Here is a 21,558-nt window from a genome sequence, read left to right as displayed (position 1 = left end):
GGCAGAAGCTATTTACACTATAAACTCCACCACACAATGTGTGATTGGGCTAGTGAACACTACAAAAAACTATTATCAAACAATGTTTCCAGTGGAGTAGGTGGTAACGCGCCTGCCATGGTCTTTATGATCGACCCAAATTTGAATCCTTCTTTTGGCAAACTTTTTTCCTCCCTTTTCAAATCTCATATCACTTCTGAAAGACATTTATTTTCAATAAAAATGAAGGAAATAATTGAAAAGTTGAAAATAAAAGTATCGAGTAGGGTTAGGGAAGATGTAAAGGATGGATTTATTGTACCAATAAGGTGGCATCCATTTAACAATTTGAATTAAAATTATAATTTACACTCAATACATTATTATTGCATACTCTTTTATAACGTACTACAATACTGAGGTGCAGTTAATTGCCACTATTTGCAATAACAGTATACAGTGCCTTACGAAAGTATTCATACCCCTTCATTTTTTCACTTTTTGTTATGTTGCAGCCTTACATTAAACTGCCTTTCGTTAAATTACTTTTTTTCCCCATCATGGGATCATCAATTTACACTCCATACACCATAATGAAAAAGCAAAAAACTGATTTCTGACAACTTTGCAAATTTATTAAAAATAAAATGTACTGAATAAGTACATTGCATTAACATTAGTACACACATTAAATCAATACTTATTTGAAGCACCTTTACAGCCTCAAGTCTTTTTAGGTATGAAGCTTTGCACATCTCCATTTGGCAATTATCTGCTATTCTTCGCCTCACCTCTTCACCGCTCAAGCTCTGTCAGCTTGGATGGGGGCTAGCAGACATTTTCAGGTTTCTCCAGAAATATTTAATAGCGTGCAAGCCAAGGCTCTGGATGGGTCACCCAAGGACAGTCACAGAGTTGTCTATAAGCTACTCTTGCTGTGTGCTTAGGGTCATTGTCCTGATGGAAGGTGAACCTTCTGCTCAGTCTGAAGTTCTGAATGCTCTGGACTGCGTTTTCATTAAGGCTATCTCAATATTTTGGTGCACTGAGCTTTCCTTTTACTCTGATGAGTCCCTCAGTCCCTGCCGTTGAAAAACAGCCCCACATCATGAGATGCTACCAGCACACTTTACTTTTGGGATGGTACTATGCAGGTGATGAGCGGTTCTTGGTTTCCTTCATGATGCTTAGAATTGAGGTTCATCAGACCAGAGAATCTTGTTTCTCACATTCTGAGGGTCCTTTAGGTGCTTTTTTGCAAATTTCAAGTGGGTTTTCATGTGTCTTCACTGAGGAGAGGATTGAGTTTGGCCACACTCCCATAAAGACTGGATTGGTGGAGTGTTGCAGTGATGTTTGTCCTTCTGTAAGTTTCTTCCGTCTGCATATATGATCATGGAGCTCAACTAGAGTGACCATCAGCTTCTTGGTCACCAGTCTAACTAAACCCCTTCTCAATCAATTGCTCAGTTTGGCCAGAAGGCCAGTTCTAGGAAGAGTCCTAGTTGTTCCAAGCATCTTTTATTAAGGATAATGGAGGCTACATGCTTCTGTGACCCTTCAATGCAGCAGATTTTTTTTTTCTGAACTCTTCTCCAGATCTGTGCCTTGACACAAGCCTGTTTCTGAGCTCTTCAGGCAGTTATTTTGACCTCAGGGCTTGGTTTTTGCTCTGATATGCATTTTCAGCTGTTAGACCTTTTCTGAGAGGTGTGTGCCTTTCCAAATCATACTCATTCAAATTAATTTGCCACAGTTTAAAGCCACTCAAAGTGCAGTAACATCTAAGAGCGATATGAGTGTTCCTGAGCTAAATATCAAGTGTCCCAGAAGAGGTTTGAATACTTATGCGATGGAATTATTTCAGTTTTTTATTTCTAATAAATTTGTAAAGTTGTTACAAACCTGTTTTGTGCTTTATCATTATGGTGTGTGGTGTATAGACTAATGCGAAAAAAAAAAGTAATTTAAAGACAAAAAAACCTGTTATTTTAACAGTGTTAATAGAATCTATAGCCATTTGCACTTAGTGTTAATAGTATATTGCTAAGAAAATACTGCTATTTTTACTTTAAGAGTAAGACTGTTAAGAGTGCTTTGCTATTTTCACTTGGTGTAAATAGAATCCATCGCCGCTGCCATAGTTTTTTTCTGTTTGTTACATTAAAGCCCAAAGTATACTTAAATTTTACGTGTACGCGAGGGTCAGCATACAGTGTGTGTGACACAAAATTTTGTCATCAGTATAGTACGTGCAGGTGAGATAGACAAAACTCTTTGTTATTGGTCATAACTTATGGGGAAAAACAGTGCAGACACTGGACATGGATGAAGCTTTCAAATACTTGATGACGCATATGCTAGCACACTCATGCAAAAACGAAGTGTACTTTGGGCTTAACAATTGCAAGAACACAACTGCATCATAAAAGTGGCCCATGCACTAGATTCCAAATCTCACAAGTCATACAATAGCTCTGTAAATGAAGCAAACCACATTCATTGCAACTGCATGAAAAAGAGCAACAAGTAATAGCAAGAAATCCATGTAGATTTAGAGCGACATGGGTGAATAAATGATGACAGAATTTTCAGGTTTATGTGAAACAGTCTTTCAATCAATTAACCCAAATGTGTTCTTTTTCAACAAATAGAGAGAGTTGATGAAATACATTTTATTTTTAGGTGAAATATCAAAGCCCATTTTGTCAGTTCACATCAGCTTTACCATATTTGTTAAGTTAACGGACAAGAAACAAAATGTCAGCCTAAATTTCTGTTTAACCTTTTGTAGACAAAATAAAATAATACAGTGTTGAATATCACATATTAAAGGGTTAAAAGCAACACACTTAATGAGGAAAAACTGATTTTATTGAATTTCAGTCATCCTTCTGCCACATTTTGCTCCACATCACTTCACATGTGGCTTGCTCTCAGTATAGAAGAAAGATTACCTGATGCTGGAAATGGTCTTGTCACGCCTCATTAGGACAAAGTGTTAGATTGCTTTATACAGAAGCAACTTGTGTAAGCAGGGCAGCAGCCTAATTTTGTAGGGCCCAAAACAAAAGGGGCGTTCTGGAAAGTTCTGGTTGTTAAAGTATGAGAGAAAACCACTGGTTGTTAACAAGTTTAAAGCAGCTGGACAAACAGACTTGGTACTGTATAGACTGCACTGAAGAAATTTACACACAGCAAGGACTTGCAGATGCTAAAATCCAATTTCTACTTCTCCAGCTTACTTTTTTATGAAAACTTTAGATTACTAAGAATTGAATCATATGCCATTACATAATATTTTGCAAGTATGGCGAATGCCCATTAGCTTTGCTTCTCTAGCCAGCTGTCCGTCTTTCATTTGCTTTGTCTCTGGACATTCATTCAGGCAATGTCAACCCGTCAGTCAAACTTCTGCTGTCTCTTTATGTATCTGTTTATGGTTCTTTTTTTACTCCACTATTTTTGGCAACCTCCCCCGTGTCTGTACATGCAAATGTGCATCTGATTACTCCAGCCGTATTCAAATGAGCTGAGGACTCAGACCCTGCATTGTCTTCCACCGCAAATTCTCATTTGAATAGTTGGATTACATTCACAGGATATACGAGAACACTGCAGAAATGGCTGTTAGAAAATACAATAATTAATCTAGTAAGGCATCTGCTTAAAAAAGTATGATAATCTTTATTTATTATATTAAATATTATTATCTATACATTGATTATTACATAGAGAGTGTACCTAAAAACTGTATACATAAAGAAAATTCAGCATAAATGAGTACACCCCCTCTGAATAAATATAAAGGATGTATTTTCTTTATGATCACTAATATAATTCATGGAAAGATGGCAAAATCAAAATGCATTAAACACATACTTAATAAAAACAAATATATATCTATATATATATATGCCAATATTTTCTGGGGAAAAAAACTAAACTAGCCAAATTTGTTTAAATAAAGGAAATACTGCTCTGACCCTTCTGGGCACTGAGTGTACAAGTTTATGACAAAATGCCACATCCACCCTGTTTAACTCCTGGAGGATGACTTAAATGCCCTGTGGCATTTTGCACCAGCTGGGCATACGCCCGGTTGTAAGACTAGGCTGGACGTAAAATGCGCTTTAAGTCGTGCATAGAATTTATACCCGTTGCACCATCTCGGCGTAGTGCTACATCTGAGACTAAATCTTACACCTAGTCAAAGGTAGGCGTAAAGTGAAAAGTCATGATTTGCTCATACGTGATTCATTTTTAATTAATTATTGCAGACGCCAACTGTAATGTTTATGGTCTTTTCGGGCAGGAAAGTTTGGCCTATAAACAATTATTATGGGGAGGGGTCAAGCGGCACATGCAAGCAACGCACAAGAATTATAAAAGTGAAAGTAAAAAAGAAACTACTGCTAACACTGTATTAACGGCACAAATTCTCTCAGAGACAACAAGAGACGAATCTACTTTACCATGCTGATAACGGTATATAACTGTCTTAAAGTATTCCCTTAATATTTCTATTCGACATCTTGCTGGGACAGTATAAATGCTTGGAAATACTTGGCGTCTTTAATTCCTCTCATCATTTGCAGCGTTCCTGCCATCCAATAATCGCAGTGAGTTTTGTGCTTACTTTTTAATCAGAAATAAAGTATCAGCTTTCAAATTCTGTCAATTCTATCACAAACTATCATAAAATTTATAAAAGTGGTTTTTCAGCCACAGAAAGTAGGCTAAAATGCACAATTGTCACGTAAATTCACATTTACCCCAGGAAAGACATTCATTGTACATAAATTCGATAGCTAGAAAAAAAATAACTCTAAAGAGAAGCGTTGTATTACGTTCATTATATTTTACTTAACTTGTCGTCTTTATTTTTAGTGTTAGTCTGAAGAAATACATCATGGGAATGTGCAGAGAGACCTCAGATACAAAAACGTGGACATGTTAGGAAATATTTAGTTAATGAAATTATTTTGTGGTGGCTTCACTTGTTATGATGTCTTGAGCAATTCAGTTTTATATCAGTAGTTGTAGCCATTGCAGCGTGGAGGTCGCCTCAGCTATCTCTGCGGGAGAATGTGTTTGTGTGGACGCGCATCGTCTACACAAGGTGTAGTTGCGCCTGGTCGTAGTTTTAGCTGGTGCAAAAGGTGTAAATATTTATCATAAAGTTGGACGTTGCAAAGCTCAGCATAGGGCTTACACCCAGCTTTTTTACGTCTAGCTGGTACAACCGGCCCCTGGTCTTTAATTGGGAATGTTGCTTAAATTGTCTCTACAGAATCCCCCGCAGCTGCTCAAGAGTGTTAAGACTGAGTGAAATACATGTCCACTGAAGGATTTTCACCTTGAGAGAATGAATATCTTCATTGTCATGTTGAAAAAATGCCCAACAAATGCATTGAATGAGGATAGGGTAGCATCTTCTGTTTCAAGTTTTTGTATTACATCACACAGTGGTGTGTGAATTCATGACAACATTGAAGCACAACTCCCTCATACCTTCAGCACTCATACATCCCTGTATAAGAGCTTTACTACCACTGAACATCACTGTGGGAACCAGGCACTTCTCACTGTACTCCTCCTCTAGCAACACCATAACATTTTGGATGCTTTTGGATCCAAAATGATTGACTTGGTCTCAAGACCAGAGATTCCCAGAAGTCTATATTGTGTAAATATGGGCCTTGGAAGAGGTTACTTAAGTTTACTGGGCTTTGGCTACAGTAAGTAATTTCTGGTGGTGACAACAACTATGCATGTCACTTCTGCAGGCTGTGTCGTACTCTGTGAGATAAAGTGTAACTCTTTTCATAGCTTTTACTGGCTCTAGCATGGTATTTCTAGCATTTTTTCTAGCAAAAATTCACTCATCACTAAATGAAAACTTGATTATTTCAGGTCTTGTCACAAGTCCATTGTTTTTTAATGTCAGTGTTATACTATATTTTCACACTTAAAACAATAATTTTGGTATTCCTCTTGTACCACTATCCTTAAGAAATAAGTCAGATGGCAGTTCTCTCCCAAGTGGTTCCACTGTTGCCAGCATTAGGTCTGAGTATGATTCAGTAGGCACAGTATGACACTATTAATTGTCAGGAAATTACTCGTCTTTAAAAGTTTTGCTTCAATATACTTACCTATTGATCAAAATTTCCTTAATCCTACACTAAAATTTTTTAGTTTTATTTAGTAGCTTTCAGAACGCTAACATGTCCTCTAAGTAAAGAGCAATTGCCGAATTTGTTAAGATTTAGAGTGGGCGTACTCATTTATGCTGTGCACTGTATATGTAAGGAATAATCAACGGTTTGTTGTGCATTAAAGGATTTTAAATGCACGACGTGGAGGCAAAGAACCGCCCAACAAATTCAGTATCGGTGCACATCTCTACCCAATACCAAATCATATTATTAAATACTACTATTATTAATATCAAATATTATTTATTAAATACTAATATTTAATAAACAACAGCAACATCCATCATAAAGGTTGCTAGAGAATTCGCTCTGACATACAGAATTAAAGATTACATAAAATATTACGTGATGAGATTTTGAGCTCAGCCAAAACTGTTTGCTCTGGAACAAATAGTAAAACAAATAACAGAGATCAAAGACTGCCAATTAGATTTACCCAAAACAAATTATATCTCAGGTTTAACCAACATAGAGACATCAGAGTCAGCGGCAAATTCCGGTAGATCTGCAAATAGACGTTATCTTTTTTTCAATTTTCAGCTTTTTTCCCCATTAACATGCTGGTTTTTGTTAAACAGGATTGAATGTGATGATTTTTTTTTGTGATTAAATTACTGATAAAAGATAACTGACTAATAAATAGATATCTTTACAGTGCTTTTTGTAGACATGACCAAAGTCTGAGGCAGCTTGAAGGAACGTTTCTAGTACAAGATGATGTGTGTGACATTTGCAGCATCAAACCCATTGTTCCAGGCAAAGGCTTTCTGAATGAGAGCTCTGTATTATGATGAAAGACAAGCAGCGAGTGTGTGTATGTTTCGGGGTGTAGAATCTGGGATTACGTCATCTAAACCCCCAAAGGAATGTAGTGCAGTCTCCATAGCAACCATGAGGAAATTTGTTGAGTTGGATTCGCTTGAATGTGGTTGGGCCTCATCCCCCTTTGATATAGACTTCATACATATTTGTGTCTCTTTGCATGTGCTGACATGTTAATAAACAGCAAACAAAAATTCCTCTCATTCTCCACTAGCTGCTAGAGGGCATGTTGATTCCAGTTCAAAAACAGGTGGTTTTCTGTTGAGAAGGGTGAAAGCTAAAGACAACTGAATGATGCACTGAGCAGGAATCTCACTGCAAATATTATTGGCTTTAGTGAAGTTATAATCAAACCCAGGAATGTCATGGACAAAAAGCAGGTAATTTGTCAGCGTACATGTTGTTTTGCCCATGGTTATCTCAACATTTTAATTCTGTTTGTTTTAGTGTAGCCCTAGATAACTTTTCACCCATTTTATCATCAACATGCAAAAATCATTAAGTTTCTCTTTCCTCAAGAAAACACTAAGAAATTACATGAAACGTGACATAGGTAGGGCTCGAATGTTGACAGCACACCAACAGAACTTCCAAGGTTGCAAGTAAAATTAGAATTATCCATTCATGAGTTTTTTTTTAATTTGCTTTTGCTCAATAGGTAGTCATGCATTGCACACAGTAGCCAACTACAGAGGTATTCAAAGTTCAGATTTCCATTCATGTAAAAAAAACAACAACAACAACACCAACTACAACACTCATGCACATCTCCTGTCACATTTGCATCTAGTTCCTGCATTTAGAATGGGTTCTTTATTTTAAGATATTAAGAGATTCCAAGAACAATGGACAGATAACATATCTCTCACAAATATGATTCTGAAATTTTTCTACAACATAAATAAAGATAGAACAAATACAAATATTTTTTATATATGGATCAAAGAGAAAATAAAGCATCTCATAAGGAATTAATTATACTCAAACTGAAACAAAGAACTTCTGAGGATCTCTTCAAGGCAGCTCTAATGTTTTATTTATTTTTGTATCTCTGTATTTTTTTATTTACTTACTTACTTGTAAGGACTTATTTCTTAACACTTTTGGTCACTCATTATACAAAATTGAGTAAGACTGCATTTTGCCACATTTCTACATATCATACTGAAATATATTCCAAACCTATAAAATTAAATACTATAGGTGTTAGTCTTTCAGTTTCAGCATCTATATAAAAGGTAATAAACATTAACATGTAGCATATACACAGTGAATTCTAAACAGTGTCGTTCATGTTTTGTAAAGAAATTTTACAAAAAAAAACATTAAATAATGCTACCTGGTGTTAGTGTTTTTGGACCATTGTTTTATGAGTGACAAAGTGTGTTAGGTCACAACCTTTACTTATGGAAGAATGAGTTGATTTGGTAGTTTTAGTTTATTTTGGATGTTAAATTCACTTATGTGCTGAGCTGAAAGTTGGTAACCTAAGTACTGAGAAATGCAGACGTAAACAAAAAATAAAACAAAATATAATGGTTTTACTAACCTAATCATCTCTGTCTTGTGAAATTTCATTTCGCAAACTTCCCAAACGTCAGCTTACAAACTAAGCACAATACAGATCATTAAATAGATTATCACAAGATTATGTCACCTGCAGGAGCACAGAAATTTAATGCAAAGTTACCTGAACTAACTGCAGGTCAATAGTGTTATAACAAATCAAAGCTGTCAGATACAATGGCAAATAAAATTTGGCTTTTTATTTAATTAAATTATTATAAAAAAAAAAATCAAATACTATCACAATCAAAATACTATCAAAATAATCGTTAGCTGCATCCCTATTACACAGTGGTACTTTAATGCATTGTTGCTGTAGTAGTTTTGCTCTAAATGTCCTATCAGTGATTATATCTTCCTATCTATCGAAGAAGAGGTATACACAGCATTGTTTTACAGATCAGTACTACTGCATCATTAATTAGTTCATTAATTAGCACCATTAATCACAGACAATGCACTACATTACATAATGAGTTGTATTAATTTCATATTAATTGAGCATGTATGGTAAAATATGTAGCTGCTGTTGATTTATTCCTATGACAATTATAAAATTATAAAGGCACGCAATTAAAGCTTTCTATAGATGTCTTCATAAATCACTTTATAAGAGTTTTCCCAGGCCAAACAGTGTAAAGCACTGCGTGTTTTAAATGTTGTTATTTACAACAACTATCATTGGCATTACATTTATGCACACTGATAGGCCCTTAAAGGAGGAATTCACTTCCAGAACAAAAATTTACAGATAATGTACTCAGCCTCTTGTAATCCAAGATGTTCAGATCTTTCTTTCTTCAGTTGTAAAGAATTAATTTTTTTTTTTTTCAGGAAAACATTTCTGGATTTTTCTCCATGTAGTGGACTTATATGGTGCTCCGAGTTTGAACTTCCAAAATGCAGTTTAAATGCATCTTCAAACAATCCCAAATATGGTTGTAAATGATCCTAGCCGAATTACAATTTATATACTTTTTAACCTCAAACGCTCATCTTGTCTCGCTCTGCCTGGTTCAAGACAGTTAGGGTATGTCGAAAAACTCCCATCTCATTTTCTCCCTCAATTTCAAAATCGCTCTACATCGCTGTTTTACCTTTTTTGTTCACTTTGCAAACAGTGGGTCAGTACTTGATTTTGAAATGATTTTTGAAGTTGAGGGAGAAAATAAGATGGGTTTTTCGACATACCCTAACTGTCTTAAACCCGGAAAATACAGAGCTCAGGCAGAGCAAGACAAGATGAGCGTTTGAAGTTAAAAAGTATATAAATTGTAATTTAAAAAAAATAAACTGTTTCACTAGATAAGACCATTCTTCCTCTGCTTGGATTGTTTACAACCGCATTTGGGATAGTTTGAAGCCGCATTAAACTTCTTTTATGAAAAACATTGAACTTTTATCTGAGACATAATTGCTGGTTATTTATATTGATATTGCAATCATGCTTATTCATTTGAATTAATGGAATTTAGGCCTACATTAATATACATATTAGTTATATTATGTATGCAGAATAATCCCAAATTGCTGATGCTTCTCTGCCTCTTTTTTATGTGTTAGCTGATGTCTATTTAGCATTAATTAAAAACTGGAACTTAAAAACCCATCTGCTGATCACACAACTCACAAAATCAGTCATTAGTATGAACTGCCATTACTGCTAATAGACCTCTAGACCAATTAAAAGCCTGTCATGGCCTCTGAAAACTGATATTAAAACCAAATCTGTGTTCAACAACATGGACCCTGTTATGGTTATAAGTATGTTATTCTGCCAGCAAAGTATGACAGTAAAAGAACAGCTTTTAAATCGGCCTCATTATTGTGGTCTTTAAACAGTGCACATCATTATCTTGTCTTCTAGAGCTCTCCTATCTCTCTTAACTTAGGAAGACATTCAGACAGGTGTAATTACTAGAGGAACCATGTCTGTAACTCTGCAGACATCCACAGCCCATCTAGTACTAGCTATCCACCTAATTGCACATGACAGACATAACAGGTGCAATGTAGAACCCGTGTTTCGAGAGTATTCTGTGATGGGTAAAATGTCCATGGATCACATGGATATTAGTTTATATGTAGCAGATGAACCTTTTCGTTGTGATACATTAATGATGACCCTGCTCAGGTCTCAAATATTTGTTTAGAAACTTACATCCTTGCACCATTCTAATGTCATAGTACAACATGAAACCTGTCAGAATGCCTTTGTTGTAGTATAAAGCCAATCTCACCTATTTTTTTCCCCTATTCTTTTCAAAGAATAGCATGCCTTCTGGTTTCAGGTGAAAAACTTCAGTCAACAGCTTAATAAGAAAAGTGTATTTCAGGGCCCAAACACAAACATTGCTTATGAATAGGTTCTCATACAGGCCTACAGCTCAGACTGCCTTACACTATAATGTCTGACCAGTGTCCCTAAATGACCAGCATAAGAAAGAATCTTATTTAAATAGCAACATGACCACTGCCTAACTAGTATGATTTATTTAATACATTTTCTATCCAAGCCATGTAAGTGGCAAAAAAACAAAAATATTTAAACCAATTTAGGTCAGTGACCAAATCACATACAGCTGAGGTCAAAAGTTTACATACACCTTGCAGAATCTGCAAAATGTTAATTATTTTACCAAAATAAGAGGGATCATACAAAATGCATGTTATTTTCTATTTAGTACTGACCTGAATAAGATATTTCACATAAAAGACATTTACATAAAAGTCCTTGAGAGAAAACAATACCTATTTACAAAAATGCCCCCGATTAAAGGTTTACATATGCTTGATTCTTAATACTATGTTGTTAAATGAATGATCCACAGATGTGTTTTTTGTTTAGTGATAGTTGTTAATGAGTCCCTTGTTTGTTCTGAACAGTTAAACTTACTGCTGTTCTTCAGAAAAATCCTTCAGGTCCCACAAATTCTTTGGTTTTTCAGCATTTTTGTGAATGTGAACCCTTTCTGAACCCATCTTTTCACACTGAGGGACTCATATGCAACTATTAGGTTCAAACGTTCACAGATGCTCCAGAAGGAAACAATGCTTTAAAGGGTTACTCCACCCCAAAATGTAAATTTTGTCATTAATCACTTACCCTTATGTCGTTCCAACCATTAAAAGCTTTGTTCATCTTTGGACTTTTGACTGTCCCATTAACTGTCAAGTAAATACCACTGTCAAGGCCCAGAAAGGTATGAAAAACTTTGTCAAAATAGTCCATCTGCCGTCAGTGGTTCAATCTGAATTTTAATGAAGTGACGAGAACACTTTTTGCAAAGAAAATAAAAATAACAACTTTTTATTCAAAAATTCGTCTCGTTTGCATCACTGTAGCACCATTTTGGGGAATATACGGTGGATGCTAGTGTTGGGCGATATGCTCAATTTTCATATCGGCCTATCATCAGCCTGTGAGATCACCAATACACGATTTTATCATGCTTATTCATTGCTTATTCATGCTTATTCAATTATTTACTTACTTAGTTTCATTGCCGGCAAATGAACCAACACCAGCATAAGGCTAAAAGCACCCTAATGTTTTCAATATGACTTAATTTGTGTTTAACATGATAATTAATTAGAAACATTGTAAGTTACTAATGCTTACATTTCCTTAGTTATTCAAAAAGCAGCTACAGAAAACGAGCAAATAATATTTACGTTATCAAAGAACATCATCACTAACTAGCCTAGCCTAGCACGAGTTTATGCACTTAAAAAAACACTCCCGGTACCATAAGTGAATACAATAGTTACATCACTGTATGATAAATACATTTGTAAATGTTATTTACTCTGCACACTTCGTGAAGGGGAGCGAAGGGGAGCCGTTCCCCCCAATATGAGTTACTGTGCCACCTTTTCCATCCTCTCCCCTCCTTGCTGAACGGGATCGATTTCAAAAGAGAAAGTAAAAACGGAAAAACAGCGCGCATAAGAAAGTGATTGCACGCTTTCGCAAGCGTCAGCACCTGCATGCCATTACAGACTGCATGCTTCCCACCCGAAACACCCTCTTCCGCTCACCATGATTTGTGCCTTTGTGTTTATACCAGCCACCTCACGGCAAGTTTTTGGAACGCTCCAGAAACGGGTCTCTGCACTGCATCGCTCAAGTTAGGCGTCTAGTCTATGCCTAGTCCATATTTGACGGATGATAATAATCTTCTTGCTATCGTCAAAGGCATCAGCAACAGGCGATATCTCGACTATCATCGATACACAATACTATGGTCTATCGGCACAGCCCTACTGAACGCAAACTGCGTACACTGTTCTGTCAGCCGCACCACATGGATACGCTGTTTTTGTTCAAGTCAAAGCGTAAATAAACATAGAAGATGTATCCTTGTAGTGCGACTGACACAGAACAGCATACACAGTTTGCGTCCAGTGGTAACTCTCCAAAATGCCGCTATGGTGACGCAGATGAGACGAATTGTTGAATAAAGTTGTTATTTTTATTTTCTTCACGTATAAAAAGTACTCTTGTTGCTTCATAAAATTCAGATTAAACCACTGATGGCAGATGGACTATTTTGGAACTAAATGGCAGTCAATGGGACAGTCACAAGCATCCCAGTTTTCATCCAAAATATCTTAAATTGTGTTCCGAAGACTAACTAAGCTTTTACTGGTTTGGAATGACATGGAGGTAAGTGATTAATGACAAAATTTCATTTTGGGGTGGAGTAACCTTTTAAGAGCCAGGGGTGTAAACTTTTGAACAGAATGAAGATATACATTTTTCTTATTTTGCCTAAATATCATATTTTGTTTCATTTAGTACTGTATAAGCTACAGAAGATACTTGCATGTTTCCCAGAAGACAAAATAAGTTAAATTTACTCTGATCTCAAAATTCAAAAAGTTTTCACCCCCCCGCCTCTTAATGCATGGTTTTTCCTTCTGAAGAATCAGTTTGAACCTTCTGTAATACTTGCATATGAGTCCCTCAGTTGTCCTTAGTGTGAAAAGACGGATCTCAAAATCCATTTATATGTGTCGATACATCTTGTTCATAAAATAAAATAAATATATATGTTGCATAACAGACATCAACAATCTCGATTTTAATAATACAAATTGTAGGCAATGCTGTTGACATTAACAATGTTAATGATGGATTTCCATCTTTTTAAAGTTAATATGCCAATTCACACATCAGCACCAAAGTACCAGTAAAGACATTTCACTATCTGTCCAGGTGGGCTTTTTTCCCCTGACTTCTGAGTGACAACCTTAAGGGACAGATCACACAGAATGACTTTTTGTAGTATTCAACGGCCGAGCTCACACACAACATGCTGAAAAAGCAGTAAGACATGGCACAACAGTCAAAGATGTTTGTCTGGCACGTTTACATCAAAAAACAATTAAAAAGCAGCACATTAAACAAAAATATGCTCTGTGTGAACAAGTCCTTAATGTACAAAACACAGAGTATTTACATAATGATTGGCCCAGACCTCTTTACTTCACATACAAACCTCTTAAGTGCAAGTAATCTAGCAGTACCAGTAAGCCCAGAAAAATTCCCAAATGATTTACCAGTATTTTTCAAAAGGACCTGTTCACACAAGTTCAAATGGTAATTCTCTGGAAAAGTGTAACAATGATTTTAAATAAATCTAAGAGAGATTTCTAGACAGTTCTTCAGTCAGATCTTATCAACTGAGGAAAAACAGCATCCACTACAAAAAAATGTAAGAGATTTGTGAATGGAGAGTCTTGGGTTACATAACACTGACATTTGCTCTGATATACTGGCAAGGCTCCTGAGGAAGTCAACCTCTCGGATATAAACAGACATGTTCAAGGCACGAAAAGAAGCTAACCTATGGCTGGCACTCAAACACGAAAGTGGGAAAATGTGTGGGAAGAAATGGCAGAGAAATACTTAAAAAAAAAGCCATAAAAGCATCATGATTTTCATTTCAAACTGGGTAAACATAGGACTGTCTCTCACGCTTTCCCTTTAAATGAGCTATTTTTAGACACACCATGCTGCTGGAAAGCCTCTGGTTAAATCTAACCACCACAAACATTTGTGCAACGCTTGTTTGTATCTGCAGCATATCAGTGGTGAATTCACTGGAAAATGGACATTTGCCCAAACACAGAGAAATTGTGAGGTTTTTCTGTTTTTGTCTTTATGTGTCCTCCAAGCACATGTAAGCTGTAGTTTTCTCTCTGTTAAGCTAATCACGGTTATGTAAAACTTGGCATGTGTGTGAGCGCATGACACTAAGTTTGTCTGACCATTTTTGAGATCTATTTAAATACAATAAAATTGGAAATATGTTTGTGTCTTTAAGGAGCATTTATCCCACACCTGCAAATACATTCCTGTAGCATTATGACTTAAAAACATAATTTGTTCACATAACTTCCACATCATCAAATTAAGTTATTTTGAAGTGACAAAATTAAGAAATCTCAAAGTGATTTTACATGGTTTCCATACAGGATTTAATTTATTAATTTTTTAATATATACTTTTTGTCACATCACTGAATTATAAGATAGTTAGCTAACTAGCTAACATACTGTTCATGAGCAATGTCATATATTAGCCTGCCTAAGTCTGCTCCTTAAGTAAAAGTACTGCTACTTAAGTAAAGCCACAAACAGATTATTTTAATACCCACCATCACCCTAAATTTTCACCACAATTATAACACAATGTAAGTGAAACAGTCCAAAGATAATATAACCCCTGTCGAAAAAAAACCCAGCATATCCTGGTTAGGTAGGTTTTGATCCTGGGATGCTGGTTTTAGCTGGTTTATGCTGGTCCTTTGCTGGTTTATGCTGGCTCTTTGCTGGTCCTTAGCTGGTTTAAGCTGGTCCTGGACCAGCACATGACCAGCTAAGGACCAGCATAAACCAACAAAGGACCAGCATAAACCAGCTAAAACCAGCCAAAACCTACCTAACCAGCATATGCTGTTTTTTTCAACAGGGACATTACCTATAAACATGCTATGAAATACTGTTTTAGTAATGTCAACATAAAATATCATTTTTGAGTACTTTGTTTTGTATTCACCCTTTCCACATTTCTACTTTCTGTATGACATTCCAATGGTACTTTCTGAGCTTCTCTAGTTGTTTGTTATTTGTGTTAATGTGAATATTCAGTTAACATCAATCTAAAAGAGACCACCTGTGCTATCCATCTGTCTAATCCATTGGTCTTCATGCTCAAAATAAAGGGCCAAAATTAGAGGAATGCAGGCACGGCCTGTTCCCCTCTCTAAACTGAAGTATCTTGGTAAGTGGCCATTCATTTACCTTCTTGCTGCTGATTTGCCATGAAGTGCCTGTATATGTTGAAAAGTAATCTAAAGGACACCAAATTTATGAAGTGCCTTGTTAAAGGTTCTTTATGGAATCATTTAGACAAAAAAGGTTCTTCTATGGCATCGTGACACACCTTTATTTTTAAGAGTGTAGAAATTACTATGCCAGTACAGCATAAATAATTGATTAATATAATTATAAGAATAATTAATAATTAACTAAATAACTAAAATTAATTGAATTATACATTTTAGATTCTACTCACTGCTGACAGGACCAATGGTTTTTACTTGCTGAACCAAATTAAAATAACTAGGATTTTTTTGTTATTGTTTATTAATAACCATTGGATGTTAAGACATGATACTGCACCAATGTATACTCACTTGGCTATATACACATGCGTTTAGACTAAAACTAAGCAGGATTAATGAAATCAAAGGAGCTCACTGCTATTTCTTTTAACACTAAATACTGCATCATTCTATGGGGTTCCACCTGTGCAGAGGAAAAAGAGAAAGGGGGAGAAATTGATTCAGAATAAACATGCCAATAAATCCCTGTGCTGAGGGGTTGCCAACTAGAGATCCTTTAATATTCAGAGTGCAAACCCAGAGTCAAGAAGAGGGAATCCCTATTCGGAGGTGACCTTCGGCAGATGATGAAAATTAAATGGGCTTCTCTTGCTCTCGATCTCCCTCGCTGTCTCTCTCTGACACACATTTAAACAGTGCACAGACACACATACTCACATATCTTTTCATAAATATAACATATTAATTGGGAAAAATATCTGTATAAATTAACATTTGTATCACTCTGTTTGCAGCATTTCTCACAGTGAGCGTCATGGCAGAGGAGTGAAATTTTCAATGTTTTAGGAGATGTGAGCTCCTGGGCCATTCATCAGCTCATCAGCAGCCAATTCTTGTTACCCGCTGACAACAGCCTCATCTCGGCCAGTTCAATTTGTTGCTGGCTCTGATGTCTCTACAGTGGATAAACATGAGAATAAAATTCTGAGTATATCTAATGGGCAATATTTGGTCAGAGCACTGTACTTTTGAAATGTTTGCTTGTGTCTATTTGCCATTGCACAAAATTCTTACTTTTATAATGGCTATTGCTATTTATTAAATATTATTGTCCAATAAATAATATTTTATATGAATAATAGTAGTATTTAGTAATAGTATTGTTGTTAGTGATAGATAGATAGATAGATAGATAGATAGATAGATAGATAGATGGATAGATAGATAGATAACAGCTTCAATAAAAAAAACTACTTGGTGTTCTTTTGTTTTTGTTTTTTTTAATTAGTAACAGAAGCTTGGGCTTATCTGTTCAACTTGAGATTTGAATTTGTTTTTTTGAAGAGTTTTTCAAGCAAGAATGTAGTTGTTTAAAACTCAAATCTACTGTTTATTTATAAAGATAGTGCCTATTTGAAAATTTGCTATGCCGATTTTGGAGATGCGAGCTCCAGGTGATTACCGGGCGCTCATGTATTTGCCGAGAGCAGCCTTAGCTTGGATAGTCCGTCTGACATTTGCCGCTGGCTCTGATGTCTTTGTAGTGATTAAACATGAGATACAATTCGCGGTCAGTGTATGTAACAGGCAACTCTTGGTCTCATGAATCTATTATTTGTTCCTGGTCATATTGTTTCGGCTGAGCACAGTTATGCTTAACTTTATATATTTATTTTGAACTTTACCGTAGTACAGCGCTGACATACTTTGTACTTATACTTTTATAATAGCTATTATTGTTCATTAATACTGACATTTAACAGAAAGAGGCAAAGTTGTGCTTACTGTCACACTTTATTGTTGATCGCTACGTTACAGCATACACCATGACTATCGCGTAAGGGTACTGTTGGTGGTGGAAGCACAAGCTGGATCAACGTGTTTGGTCCCAAAACGTACCGTACTGTACTGTACTGTACTGACCCATACCGCTCAGTGGAAACGAGCCATAAGACACTCTTTGTCGTTTCTTATGTATTTACACATTTGTGCTGTATAAAAGTAATATGAGACTTGTAGTCGTGCGATATGGCTTTATGCATATATATGTACATATATGTATATATCTCACAGGAATCCCAAGGAAAACTCTTTTCCCATTAAAAAGTTTTCCCTGGGGTTCACTAGTTTAAGTTCTGTTCTGACCAAAGTGTTACACTTTATAGGTTTTAACACTTGAGTCCTATTTAAAAGAGCTGAATTTAGATCACTTTCAGTTGACCCAAAATTGACTGAAAAAGAATCTAGTCATCTTTGCATTCACATTGCACACACCTAAAAGTGAAGTCATAACTCTCAGGTCTATATTAACTTTTTTTTTTTAAATTAACTTAATTGTATAAAACGTTGTACATTTTGACAGGGGTTTTTTTTCACATCCAACTACCCCACTACAACATTTTCTCATACCTGTCGACCTTCAGCTTTTACTGTTAGACTCTGTACACTTCTTAGTGCCCCTCACAGCAACCAAGTGAGGGGTCTGTCCTTTACACAAAGGACTGATTTTTTCCATTCGCTTGACAGTCTATTAAAGACTCAGTATGAGTCAATACTGGGACACCAGAGCCATCCCACGCTTGCACTCAACAAACAGCTGCCTCTGAAAGCTCAGCCAGACATAAAACACAAGGCTTCCACAACACCCCTGGCCTATTATGCTATTGACAGATTGACCCATGAAGGACCAAAGAAGCAAGCAATGGGCCTGCTCTACAGTGGGCGGCAAGTGATGTCACAAGCTTCTAAAGGTACCTTTCAAGTCTACTACAAGTGATTTAAAAAAATGTTAAGCCAACTAGCTTGTGATTAAAGAAAAGCTACAGTCTAAAGACTATTGTTAATCATAGAAAGTAACTAAAAATATTTGACCTGTTCCATTTTAATAAAAGTGACATAAAATGAAAATGAACAAAGGAAATAAATATTTTACAAGATGCACAGGCATGCAAAAATACAATGTTCGCTGATAAACATACAACAGCAGTAACTTAAAGACAGCACAGAAGCCTATGCCAGGGTTTCATGATGCACAGGAAAGTACTGAATTCCTTTGTAGACTTGTCCATGTCATGATTAAATGTTACTGAGCGGTTTAAATCGGTGGTGGTAACCTGGGGTGCATTTACCAAAAGTGTCGTTAGCTAACTATGGTCGCAAGTTCCACTGAACTTCGTTGGTAACGATGGAACTTGCGAGCATAGTTGCTTTGGGAAACGTGGCAAAATGACTTGCTTTCTACTTGCAGGTTTTTATTATGTAATAAAGATGATTATATCGGCACAGAACTGCCTGCACAGACACAAATCAACACCTGCTTCTTCGTCTTAGTCTCTGTGGCCGAGCCACTGATGCATTAGTGAAGTGACAGGCTGGAGAAGCACAACAGGATAACTGGACTAAAAATAACATTAGGATCCTTTGGAAGGTAATGTTAGGCTGTAAAGTAAAGTGGCTGTTTATTTTCAACTATGCGACTGTCTCAGTAGAGCATTATTTGTTTGTACGGGTACATTTCACTATGGATTCTTTGGTAAACCAATCCTAATTTGACTCAGGTTTTGTAAACTGATTTTTACAGAAGATACGGATTCAACAGTAATAAAGTGCTGCAGAGATGACATGTTTTTCTAGTTTATAATCTGGAAACAAGTTAGCATTTTAGCACTTCTGGATCCATCATCCTGAAGTCAATGAAATAAGGTCTGTGGTTAACACTAGTTCAAGACATATTATTCACATTTATTCCACAACATAAAATACATCAGTAATGCTTCCAGACTGTTCTACAAAAAAATGTCATCACTAAAGCATTTTATGTATGAAATATACAGAAAGTGATCAAAAAACCTTCCCTCAAGCAAAGCTGTCAATCACACAGCATGCTTATTAATGACAGAGTTCTGCACTTTGGCCAAAACTCCCAGTAAAATCAATGACACAGTCTACATTGCAAAATGAATATCTTATTTACATTGTGTCTGCAATGTTATGATAAAAGCATTCATGAGAGCGCAGAAACCGCGAGCTCACTGCATTTGTATGCTTAACAGACAAGGCTCTGATAAGCTACAATGCTCAGCTCTGCAATGGGAGTAGATCTAAATTTAATGTTATAGTCAACACAGGATTAGTTAGATCACAGCAGCTATGATAATAAAGACACAGTAAATGAGTTCCACATGTCATACTTCATATGCAGAGATATTACCCAATCATAGTAGGAGACGTTTACACTTAAGTGACCCGCCCATTTAAACAGTGTTCAAATCAGAGGGCTAAAATCAGGGTAGAAATGGCCTTTTGTTTTCTATTATTACTTATTATTATTATTTCTGAATTATGTACAGTATTCAATATTTGATGTGAAAATCCTACTAACATCATAAGCACACCCCAGGAAGCAGTATAAAAATGCAGTTCACGACCTTTTAATACTTACGGTTAGGGGTTTGTTCAGTTTAACCCTAAATATGAACGGCAGTAAAAGTGATGCTTGCCCTAGTAACTACGTACTTAACGCTACGTGGCCAAGAACAGCTGTGTTTTTGTACATGTAACCAAAAGCAATGACCTAACTGTGGTTACAATACAACCACAATAAAACCCTCAGTGGAATAATACTAAACATTTCAGTGTGCAATAAAATACTAAGTTAAAGCTACAGATGTAGTAAGTTTTCAACACCATACTCAACCGAACCTGTTGTCTTATTTTCAGCATATGATACTCAACAGAGTGAGCTCACCTCTGGCAGACAGCTTTTTGGTGTTGATGATTTTGGCTGCATATTCCTGACCAGTAGAGATTTTCATACATCTTCTCACCACAGAAAAGGCTCCTCTGGAAATCAAAAAGAATTTTTGAATTTTATTTATGCATGTATGTATGTATGTGCGTATTTGTTTATTTATTGTCTCTGTTTCATTTATTTATTTATTTTTTATTTGACTGTTAGTTTCTCTGTGTGAAAATACTACTCCGATTCCATCTGCCTTCATAAAATATTATCTGTAAGAATATACTTCTCAACATCAACAAAACTCCGTTTTCAAAGTAAATAAACATGACGAATTAAATGGGGGAATTCCGTTGTCTGCTATTCCCGCCAAAAACTGGAAAAGAATAATATAAGCATCACAGTATTTCATTTTCATTGTGAAACTCTACGTCATAACAGCACATGAAAGAAGCCGAAAAGACACTTGCGAACGCAGGTACAGAATCAGGTAGGGACTAACAGGTAACTGTCAGTGTAATTAAACAACCTGGACTTTTCAAAAAACGTTTCAGAATGTTATTAGAAGAGTGTGCATAACTAATACTTACTTTCCCAGTTCTTCATACAGCTGATATTCGTCGGTAAACCTGGTGCAGGTTGTTGAAGCCATGCTGAGAGCGACGGGAAGAACAATCTGAGCGCAAAAGTGAAATCTGCGGTTACCTCTTCCTGTATATCCTCAGTGCAAACCAAAAGTAAATGTTTTAACTCTGGAAAGAAATGAAAATGTCCAAGTCTGTCACTGCAAATCCTCTTGCAGGGGCTAGATGGTGAGTGACACTGTTTTGACACCTATTTGAAGTTGAAGCGCCGCACCTCTTCTGATCAGTGATGT

The 21,558-nt window shown here is 36.1% G+C and overlaps 1 protein-coding gene across 7 annotated transcripts in view; it reads right to left on the bottom strand.

Moving 5' to 3' along the window:
* Positions 1-21,558, bottom strand: part of camk2d1 (calcium/calmodulin-dependent protein kinase (CaM kinase) II delta 1) — a 78,346-nt gene extending 56,788 nt beyond the window's left edge. For all 7 annotated transcript variants that reach the window (XM_051114266.1, XM_051114260.1, XM_051114263.1 and 4 more), the window contains exons 1-2: positions 21,272-21,558; positions 20,691-20,785 (exon numbers count right to left, since the gene is read on the bottom strand). In XM_051114266.1, the coding sequence (XP_050970223.1) occupies positions 20,691-20,785; positions 21,272-21,333 (157 nt within the window). In that variant the 5' untranslated portion in view covers positions 21,334-21,558. The remainder of the gene's footprint in view (positions 1-20,690; positions 20,786-21,271) is intronic.

The sequence above is a fragment of the Labeo rohita genome, chromosome 7 (assembly GCF_022985175.1).
Source record: "Labeo rohita strain BAU-BD-2019 chromosome 7, IGBB_LRoh.1.0, whole genome shotgun sequence".
In the NCBI taxonomy this organism is placed as follows: Eukaryota; Metazoa; Chordata; class Actinopteri; order Cypriniformes; family Cyprinidae; genus Labeo; species Labeo rohita.
Note: the sequence above shows the minus strand (reverse complement) of the source record. Positions and strands in the feature narration are given on the sequence as shown.